The 11,037-nt window shown below is 43.9% G+C and overlaps 1 protein-coding gene across 3 annotated transcripts; it reads right to left on the bottom strand.

Moving 5' to 3' along the window:
- Nucleotides 1–206: 206 nt before the first annotated feature.
- Nucleotides 207–7,763, bottom strand: SMU1 (SMU1 DNA replication regulator and spliceosomal factor). Of its 3 annotated transcripts, none has more exons than XM_015615528.2 (13): nt 7,706–7,763; nt 7,583–7,654; nt 7,111–7,321; nt 6,851–7,003; nt 6,139–6,249; nt 5,632–5,760; nt 4,797–4,916; nt 4,253–4,369; nt 3,930–4,057; nt 3,081–3,207; nt 2,595–2,762; nt 2,152–2,304; nt 207–1,519 (listed from the first exon to the last, which is right to left on the bottom strand). In XM_015615528.2, the coding sequence occupies exons 2-13, from the start codon at nt 7,606–7,608 to the stop codon at nt 1,421–1,423; spliced, it is 1,542 nt and encodes a 513-aa protein (XP_015471014.1). In that variant the 5' UTR covers nt 7,609–7,654; nt 7,706–7,763; the 3' UTR covers nt 207–1,420. The 3 variants fall into 3 exon arrangements, with proteins under 3 accessions (XP_015471014.1, XP_018860909.1, XP_015471013.1); XM_019005364.2 differs by having other exon boundaries at nt 7,583–7,636; nt 7,706–7,734; XM_015615527.3 differs by having other exon boundaries at nt 7,583–7,708.
- Nucleotides 7,764–11,037: the final 3,274 nt, after the last annotated feature.

The following is an 11,037-nucleotide window of genomic DNA, read 5'->3' as shown; positions in this document are numbered from 1 at the left end:
AGACTTCAGGCAGGAAAAATAATCAATTCTTACTCTCTAAAAACCCCCTTACTTAGCATATTTCAGGAAGTAAAAAGCAACCTGGGAATTCAGAGATCATAGCTCAACAATGAACCGAACACTACATGTGTAACAAAGGTACTGTGTGAGAATTCCAGCTGAACTTTTTCTTATTTCCCCACACCACTAAAGACACAGACAAAATATTTAAAGTGGAACTAATTTATTAAGTTCAAGACAAGTTATTATTGTCGTAAAGATTACAGTAGGAAAGCATTCTACATGAGATACATATGAGGACATAACACAGTGTAGCATATTCAAATCTACATGCATTTGATTCATCATTACAGGAAAAACTTAATTTTTCTGCATCCTAGAAAAGACACAGTCAGACTTAAGAAGATTCTGGTGTACATTCAGAATAGTGTACATTAGTCAGAATCTCTCAACAAAATATCATGTGCTTCAAATTGAAGAGTCTGCAAGTATCTTTTTATCATCTTGTGGGACCTAAGTATAACCTTAGCTAGGGTCCACAGACATGAAATTAAAAAAAATATCATAAAATAATTATTTAAAGCATTATCACAGCACTAGGAACTCAGCCTATGTAAACCAACTTTTGCATGTTTTAAAATATTGATCCCCTGGAGCCTGTTTCAGCTATAGCCGGTCTGAAAACATTTTTCACTTATAGGAAGAGGGCCCCGGTTAAACTCCTTTTAGTCTGGAAGTGAAGCAAAACAAAAGAAAAAAAAAAATCCCCAAACAAAATCGACTGTATTTCACTGCCACATTAAGCGGGTTTACAGTCTATATTAGGAAGTGCTGGCAGATGGGGAACGATAGTTTCACTCTGAGGAAGCTGTGTGACACTACTTTCCAATATAATTGGAAAGATGATAGTGAAAAATCGAACACAGCAAAACCCAATGGCCTAGAAATGACCCCATCTTCTAGATGATGATACATATCATCATCTGCATTCCAGGAAACTATTTCTGTTTCAGCAGTGGGGAAGACACAGCATTCCATTCCACATCTCACTAAAAAAACAAAACAAAACAGCATTTTACTGTATTCTAGGAAGTCAGCAACCACTCATAAGCATGAACAGCTGCTGGCTCACTGAACTTTTACAAACATTGTAGGAAGAGTATAGACTTCAGGAGGCAGAAAAAGCATTCTCACCGAAGTTGCTTCAACTACTCTAGTAAAAACGAAAGTATATGAAATTAACTGATGCTGTATTTATGCATCAATCCACTTTAGGTAGGTAAAAATGTAATTCTCTGGAAACCCAAACTGAAAATTGAGCAAGTATCACACTCTGCATGTATTTAGACCTTGTTAAAGCACAAACACTAGTAACCTGCAAGTAACAGGCATGCTTCAGAGCTTGCTGAAAAAAATCAATCTATGGCTTCCAGAGCTTGAGAAGGCCATCTTCACTGTAAGTGGCAATCAGGTTCTGGTGGGGATGATGAGCGATGCCAATAACATCTTTTTCATGGACCTACAGAGAAAGCAGAAAGATGCATTAGGAGAGTCTTGCTTTAGCAAATTCAAAATAAATATTCTCTTAAAAAAACAACTGGAGGAAAGCTGGACTGAAGGTTAAGATGATTTGTGCATAGACCAAAAGCAGGGGTACATTTCCCCAATGTTCAATTCCAGTCACTACAATTTTTGTGACACAGCAGTTTTTTGTTGGGCAAGGGATGGTTTAGTGAAGGTTTACATCCACTGAAATCCGTAACATCTAAGTGTCCCCCGTTAAATTTAGATATTCAAGCCAATATTCCTCTAAGTTCAATCTAAACCAAATTTAAACCCAATAGCTTTAAATCTGACAGCTTTTTCACATTCCCCACTAGCTGGAGCCTAGATCAAGACATGCTCTCATTTAAGGAAGTCTGAAGCAATTCAGGCTTTGCTTGATGGATAAATATTTCCCTAATCTTTACAATTAAATGCTTCTAAAAAACCCAAACACATTATGTGGCCAAATGTCCTAAAATTTATTTCTACCAATCATGTCTGCTAGAGATGAAAGATTACCCAATCTAAGATTCCTCCCTATGGACTTAATAAACATTTATATCCCTCTGTTTAAAACTCTGGAGAATCTCAGAGCTTAAAACTTACAGTCAGAGTTCTCTCCAGCTTGCCTGTCACTGTGCTGAAGCAGTACAGCACAAAGTCTTCACCAACACAGTAGATCCATTCACCACGAGGTGAAAGTGCACAGCAGACAAAGTCACCACCTTCTCTCTTACCGGAGCTAAAGCTTCTTACAATCTGTAAAGACAAACCCCCAAAAACATTTGTCAGGATTAAACAGCAGCATATCAATACCATGTTTAGGGCAAAAATTTTTAGGAAGTACTAGGTCTGTTCAGAGCACAGATCTCTCCCTTGCTTCAAGAGCTCTATGTGTTCTATAAACTTGAGTTCAGAATATTTTGTCATGCTAGCAAACCAGAGAAACCAGGTTTAACCCTGCTTGGTTAGGTCTAGGTTATTAACTAGGTTTTCTACATTCTTGAAATAACAGAGAGACCTGAAAGGATACCAGTAAGATCACATACCTGTCCTTGCATATTCATGATGACAACTGTATTCGATCTGTTGCAAACAACGAAGTGTTCTGGGTTTTTAGGCAGGAGAATGACACTGTTCACAGTAATGTCTGTCCCAGCAGTGCTACCAAGAGACTTGAAGGTGTTGGAGCACTCTGTTGTCTTCACATTCCAAACCTAGTATAAAAAATAAGAACAATTAGTTTTAAAAATTAAAAAGAAGGAGCTGATATACAATTGTTTCAGATACAGGAATCCACACATTGTAGGACGAGAGGTGCTACAGTCAGTTCTGTGTCTAGAATTAAGCAGAACAGGCAGTAAGCACTGCACTTATGTCACCATTTCAAAAATGCAGCAGAGACAGGCTCTGCAAGAGACCATACACGGAGTAACAAATTGTCCTTTTCCAATGGCTGCAACAATTGTAACAAAGGAGCAATATGACAGCAAGAGTCTGATGGTGGCATTTACCCTTTGTAAAGAACATCTTACCTTCACTGTGCCATCAGATGATGCACTGATAATATAGTGGCCATCCTGGGTAAAAGTAGCTTCATTGACAAAGGAAGAATGACCACGGAATTCCTTTAGGGTTTTCCCAGATTTTAAACCATGGATCCTGTCAAGACAACATAGATGAAAGTGGGTGAGCAATTCCATTCAGTAATCAATTAGGTGCAGCATCAGAGTTATTGCATTACACAAACAATCAACACTTTCCAGATGCTAAGAGCTGCAAGAAAAGGGGATTTGATGAGGATCCTCTTGCCTGTTAAGATTATAACAGTGTTTAAGTGTTCTTCTAAGTATATTTGTTATTACTTCTAATCTATCCTGCAATAATCCTTCAAAGAAAAAAGGAGAGAAAAGAGAAGAGAAAGAGGAAAGGAGAAAGGAAGGTATATTCACCTAAATTTTAACACCATAAAAAATTTAACTATGTATTAACATTACTATCCAACATGTCTTTACAGAATAAATGGAGTAATAAACCTCCTCCAAAGGCATACAGCTGAAGTACAAAAGGCAAGCGATACTAAAAAATCCCACCCCAAAAACTCCAACCAACAACAACAAAAAAAAACACATCAAACCAACCCAAAATATTTTTCCCTGTATCCAAACAGGATTTTCCCCATGAGAGACAGTGGAATCTTTAAAAAACCAGAACTGGACAAAGCCCTGAATCCAGACTGTCCTAACTGAAAGGTTGGCTGTATTTTGAGAAGCATGGTGGACTAGAGACCTCTACAGGTACCTTCTATATTACACTATTTTATATGTAAATTGCTTAATGAGAAAAATCTGGTTTCTTTTCTCCCACATTCTCAGTTTATTTACCTGATTGTCTGATCAAAAGAAGCACTAAGAATTTGGCTGCTGTCTTTAGAGAAACTGAGGCACGTAACACCTTTGCTGTGAGCTCGTTCAAATCTTCTCAGACACTGACCACTCTGAATTTTCCACACCTGCAAAGGAAACAGCAAATAAGTGATTAGTTTGTTATAAGATCACATGAGTTTAAACATCAGAGACAATATATAGCTGTTTCTGAGCTGTGTTAAACTTCCTTTGAGTTTATACAGAATGGGATAATTACTGCTATTGCAAACTAATGTTTTGGACACCACCTCTACCAACATATGATACAAAAAGATTTGTACCTTGATCTTTCCATCTTGTGCTCCAGTTGCTAGCATTTCTGTATCTCTGCTGAAGCACATGCACAGCACTGCATCATCCATCATCATGAAGTTGTCTTGTGCCTGATACTTCAGATCCTAAAAAAAAGCAGAAGATTCATTAGTGAAATCAAGGAATTCTATTCTAAGGCACAGTGCAAAAGTATTAACATTTTTAACTTCAGTTTTATTTTACAACTTATTGTAAATCAAACTTCATAGCCTTGTAATACAGGGCTTTTAGGTGTAATTAGGTGTAATTAAATTTTAGGCTAGGTAATTACTACCACTGTCACCATTTTAAAGGCAATAACAATGCAGGAAGGTCAGGAAGTTATAACAGAGAGAAATCTATGACAAACCAAACAACTACACCAGATAAATATTCCAGACTGATACTTGTATCACCTAAACAGACAGGTTCTCAGGTTCACAGTATTAAGATATTAAATCAAACAATCTCAAAGAACAAACTAGGCACTCTGGCAAGACAAGGTCATTCTGTGTGAAATAAGGAGTAACTTACCTTCCTAATCTTTCCAGTAGTGAAGTTCCACACTTCAATGAAGCCATCAACTGAGCCAGTAACCAGATACTGTCCATCTGGAGAGAACCGAGCACACTCCACGTGCGACTTCTGCCCAAACTGTTTTGAAAAATAACATAAGCAAAGTTTAAAAAGCAATTTAAAAGACTCAACACATTAAAACAAAACTGCAGTATCATTCTGATGGCAAATATACAGTATCTTCTAGATGTACATTCAATGAATTTCTGAAGATGATTCATTTGGAGTGTAATTTTTACAGAGACCGTTTGTTGGTTTGGTTTTGGAGGTTTTTTTATGTCTTTTTTTTTTATTTTTAAATAAAAGTGGGCTTGACAACTAAGTACAGAAGAAAAACTTCACTAGCCTGAAGAAAAATATGAGCTCACGAATGGCAAACTAAACAAGTTCTAATAAAGCATTTTCAGCAAGCTGTTACAGAACACCACAAATGGATTTCATAAGTTGCAGCACATGGCTTTTGAAAAACAGTTTAGGACACAAGTACTTCCTTGTACAAATAAAGAAGGAGGCCATGCAAATTCCTGTAAACAGATTGATTCTGAATTGTGAAGTCAAAGAAATTATGCAGTTAATCTTAATCACAAATACCATAAGCACCCAGTCTTTTTAAAAGACCTAATCTCAGACTCCCAGGAAAAAAAATCTTCTGATAAGATAAGGAAAAAACACAGGTGGTGGGGAGAGGGAAACAACTTACAAGGAGAAAAGAAGCATTCAAGAGATTTCTTCTTATCTCCCAACATAAAACACAGGAAGGAAAAAGCAGCAGAAACACAAAAACAAACATTACCTTAATATGTCTGCTCAGCTGTGTGGGGAACTTCTCTTCTTCTACATCTTTCACAGCTGCTTTGCCTCTGAACAAGTCAATTGTCATACCGGGAGGAAGCAGGCCCTGGTGCTGCTGCCATTTCAAGGCCTTTGGAGGAGATGAAAGACACCATTAGCTAGCAATTAACACAGATCTACGACATATTAAAAACTGTCTGCCTGGAGTACCAGTGAATACATTATGAGAATGAGAAAGGGCAGAAAGTACACCAGAAAATATGCATTACAGAATGTTATTCTCAAAGTGCACACTGTACTGCATATTTATTCTACTGGAAGAAATCTACTGGTAGAGTGATAACATTTTCTACAACTGCTAAACCCTTACCACATGAAAAAAAAAATTTAACTATGCCACATTTAAATTCTACTTTTATACAGCTGCAGAAACTCAGCTACATTGTAACTATTTTTACTCAGCAAAAACCTAAAGACATAGGCTACTACAACATTTTTCAAGACTCACCTGCCCCAACAATGCCATAAGACGAGATGGAGGCACCACACTGACTTCTCCAGCCAAAGCCTGTGCAATAGCAGCTCTCCGCTTCTCTTTGCTACTCCCATCTGGGTATGCCTGTGGAAAAGTTATTTTTATGAGATAATTGTTCTAGTGGGTTTTTTTTCCCCAAAAAAAGACCTCTGTTGCTCTGAAATTGAAACCCTTTCCATATAAATTTTCTGTTAGGCTCCAAAAGAGCTCTTCTCTTTAATACCAACCTTAAAAGCAATGAATCATCAGGGTTGGGAAAGATCTCTAAAAACAGTCCCTTAACTAAGTTAAGTATTAACCTAACATGGTCTCACAAAAACTCTCAGACCTATGTAACCAGTCAGAAATAATGCCTTGTTTTTACTGTTGCTACATAGCACTATTTCTGTTCACACAACTTGAGTTTTCTTCTGAAAGAGCAAGCTGCAGATGTAATCCTGTGGCAGGACGCAGGGCCAAATCCCCAAACTCCCAACTGCAGCACATTTCAAAACTACTGCTCTGCTGCCTCACGATAAAGTGTCATGCAGTACTTCCCAAACACTTCAAAAAAGGTGTAAAATCATCAAACTGTGAAACTGCACGTTCCCACTCCCCAAGACAAGAAATAATGCCATGAGCGATCAGCAGCTTGCTGATGCCAAAGGTCATGCAGAAAAGGTGTCTTAAGAAAGGCATAACATACCTCACGAGGATCAAAGTAAGATCTGGCCAGAAGGTTTTCAAGGTGGATGTAGCGCTCTGGCTGTGTTTGTTTCAGCATGATCATGGGGTCCGTTTGTCTGAGCAGAGACCTGGCAGCACCCAGCTCTCGGAGCTCAATCAACTCCAGCACAACCTGCACACAGAGACAAAAGTCTGCATCAGTAAAGAGTTGGTGGAAAATACTATACATAGTCTTCCACACGGACCAGAAGAGTCTGCAGGAACCCCGCGCTTGCTCACCTGCTCATAGAGATCGATGAGGGTCTTGTCGGGCAGTTTTAGAGACTGTATGGCCTGCAGCACCGTGTCCCAGTGCCCACTGTTGATGTCTGCCACGAAGCTCTCAATGCTGTCCACGGTGTTGAGGGACACGGTGGTCTCCTCCTGAAGGGTGGCGAGCGCCCGGTGGAGGCTGTTTTCCTTCAGGTACTGCATGATGAGCCGGATCACGCTGCGGGGGAGGCACAGCGCACGGTCAGCCGAGGCACCGGACACACGGGCCGCCCCTCCCGGGCCGTGGCACGGCCAGCACCGCCCGCAACCCTCGGCCCCCTCACGGCCTCGGGGCCGCGCCGGGTCTCGCCTCCCTTCCCCTGCGCCGCTGGGGCCTGGATCAGGGTCAGGGTCAGGGCCGGGGCCACCAAACCGCTCCCTCCCCGCTCCCCGGGCCATCGGGTCCTCCGCCACCACCCCGCGCCACCGCTATACATACTCAGAGGACTCGATTTCGATCGACATCTTGAACCACTGCTGGTGCTGGAACCGCTGCTGGTGCTGGAACCGCTGCTGGTGCTGGAACCGCTGCTGGTGCTGGAACCGCTGGTGCTGGAACCGCCGGTGCTGCTCGCGATGTCCGCTGCCGCTAGGCCTTCCGCCACAACTCTGTAACTTCCTCTTCCCGTCCCTCCGTAAATACAGCGCGCGCCCGCCGCGCCCCGCCCCCGCGCTGCTGACGTCACCCAGCCGGGACAGCCCCCCCCGCGGCGGCGGCGGGGCTCGCGCTCCCCCTAGCGGCGCAGCGGCGGCGGCGCAGGGGCCCCGCGGGTGCGGCCTGGCGGCTGCGCCGACCCAAGGCGGAGCGCGGGCGGCTCTTCCCGCAGCCCCGGCCGGCCAGCGGGAGGCCGCGGCGTACCCAGCTGGCCAAGAAGGCCAGTGGCATCCTGGCCTGTATCACAAATAGTGTGACGGGCAGGAGGAGAGCTGATTGTCCCCCTGTACTCGGCGCTGGTGAGGCCACACCTCGAGTGCTGTGTCCAGTTCTGGGCCTCCCAATGCAGGAAGGACACTGAGCTGCCAAAGAGCAGTAGAGCTGGTGAGGGGTCTGGAGCACAAACTCAAGGAGGAGCGGCTGAGGGAGCTGAGGTTGTTCAGCCTGCAGAAAAGGAGGCTCAGGGGTGACATTATCACTCCCGACAACTCCCTGAGAGGAGCTCGTAGCCTGGCGGGAATTGGCCTCTTCTCCTAGTGCAGATGAGAGGATGCAGACAGGATGAGAGGATGTCGTGCCTCGAGGTAGACCAAGGGATATTCAGGTCAGACATCAGAAGGAATTTCTTTACAGGAAGGGTGATTAGGCATTGGAATGGACTGCACAGGGAGGTGGTAGAGTCACTGTCACTGGAGGTGTTCAAGGAAAGACTCAGTGTGGCACTTGGTGCTGTGGTCTGGTCGGCAAGCTGGTGTTTGGTCATAGGTAGGACTCAATGATCTCAGAGAGTTTTTCCAACTGATTGATTCTTCGATTCCACCCACTGTCATTCATTGGGATCTCAGAAGATTCCCTGTGGTGACACAGGCATGGCAGGCTGCAGGTCAGGCATTCTGGCAAAGACACAACAGTTGCTTGGCCACCTGTTTCTTTGCTTGTCAAGATTTGCAGGTGCAAGTCCAAGGTGCCACTTGCAGTGTACAAGCCTGTTGAGAGTTAGGTGTCCTTTTTTTTTTTTTTGTTTTGTCCTTCTGGCCTGCCCGGGGAATTTTTTACCCATTATGTGCTGAGACAAGCTAACTACCGGTACTTAAGGGTGCTCGCAACGGACAAAGAGTGGCCGGGCCCAGGGTGGGAGGAAAAGGGGCAGAAAAAGAGGGTGGGGACAGTTTTTTTAGCTGGGCTTTCTTCGGCTTCGGGGAAGGACGTTGGTGTGCTGGGTCGCGAAGCTGCTGCGGTGGAGAGAAGGGAATTTCGCCATCACCCCGACGGAGCGGCTGCTTCTTCTCCTTCTCCCCTCTTTGTTGGTGGCCTCGCACCCCCTGTCCTGCCGGGACGTGTGGCAGTGCCAGCCACCACCGCGGAGCTGCTGATCCACCTCAGCCACCGGCCCAGGATCTCAGCTCATCCCTGCTGTTTCCAGCCGACTGTTCCTCAGAGCCCTGCAGGAGCACCGGGACTGCCCGAGGGGTTTGTGAAAACAAAAACCTCTCCTCCATCCCATCTCAGCAGAGAAAACTGTCCCGGGGTCCCTGGTTCTGTGTTCTTGTTATTGCTGTAGCTATTGTTGTTTGTTTGCCTGGTTCTATTAGTAAAGAACTGTTATTCCTATCCCCAGATCTCTGCCTGAAAGCCCCTTGATTTCAAATTTATAATAATTCGGAGGGAGGGGGTCTACATTCGTTCATCCCAAGGGAGGCTCCTGCTCTCCCTAGCAGACACCTGTCTTCTAGAACCAAGACAAAGCCTTAAAAAGCAATTGTGAGCTCTGCATCTCAAGACCGGTCATGTATGAAAGAATGACAGCACACAAAGCAATACGAGTAGGGAAAGTTAATAGCGTGTCTTGGTTGCACTAATTATGGATTAAGATTTGGAAAAATGCTCTGCTGGAAGGAGCCCTTCAGTGGTGCCTGGATGAGCATGAGAAGACAACTCACCTTGAAAAATTCGTAAGGTGGCTCTGGCAGTCCATCTGTCCTGCTCGGACTCTGACTAAGGCCAAAAGTCTTGTTGCCCTGGTTAGTGCTACAAGATGACTAAAACTCACTATGACCCTCCTGGCTGCACATAAGCTGCTTTGTCAGGGAGACTGACTCCTTGTTCCCTGGGCAGCACCTAGATCATGCTGCTCATGGCTTTCTGGCATGCAGCACTTCCCAGCTGCATCCCAGTGATCCCATGATGCCACCCAGTCTGATACCAGTGCTAGACTGCCAGTACATTGGGATGTAGAATCCACAGTTATCAGCCCCTCTTGGATGGACGTTTTCTTGCTGTTTTTCCAGGCATGTGCATTTTGCTAGATGAGCCATGGAAAATACAGCCATGTGTGAGAAACTTCCTCCCTTTGCCAAGGAAAGCTGTTCTTTGCTGCCTCTGTCTCCAGAGTACTTAAGAAAGTAATCCAATAGCATGAAGTTGAAAAAACAGTGAGGTACATGGCCAACATTCTGCATTCTGTTGTTTCCTCTCTGTGATCCCAAATAATTTTTTTAACTGCTTTTACAGAGGTGCAATAATTACTTCAGGGAAGTATTGTTTAATTGTACCAGACTTATTTGTTTTCAATGACAGGTATATTTATGTTGTTTGAAGGTTGTTTTGAAAACAAGTCTGATCCAGACTCTAACAAAGAAAAGCCATAAAATCTAAAGATGGCAGCTATTACTGTACTGGCAGCACAGAGGAATCTGGCTCAATTCCTCAGTAAGTTCAGCTGGTGCTCTCTTTCTGTTCTCCCTCCAGTGTTAATGGCCACTAGCAGGAAAAACCCAACTGGCAGGCTTCCTGGACTGAACCGTCCCAGTCGTCAGGATGGCATTTTTCTGAGAGGTGAATTCAGCACAGGAACATGCTAACAGACTGGACACGTGCTGGTTTACCTAGCCCTCCTGTCCCTCCTTCCCTGACAGATGCAAAGGGAAGTGGTCACCCCAGCTGAACTTTCTTGTGCTATCCATGAACTCCATCTGAGAAAAGGGTCCCAATGCTTCAAGTGCTATGCAAGCACACAAGAATTAGACTTAGACTTTGGGGCTAGACACAGCTACGGCCAGTCTGATCTGCTGCTGGCAGCAATCCAGTGTCTGGAGACCTCCACAGATCTTTTCAGCCAACAACCACAGTTGTAATGCTCTGGCACAGCATTACATAAGGGAAGGAGAGGTTTCCATTTTATACTTTGGCTCCACTGGGAAGTGGGTGCAAAGGGAAATAAACAGTCTTGATGCAGTTAG

The sequence above is a fragment of the Parus major genome, chromosome Z (genome assembly GCF_001522545.3).
Source record: "Parus major isolate Abel chromosome Z, Parus_major1.1, whole genome shotgun sequence".
NCBI classification, from domain to species: domain Eukaryota; kingdom Metazoa; phylum Chordata; class Aves; order Passeriformes; family Paridae; genus Parus; species Parus major.
This window is presented reverse-complemented; position numbering and strand designations above follow the sequence as displayed.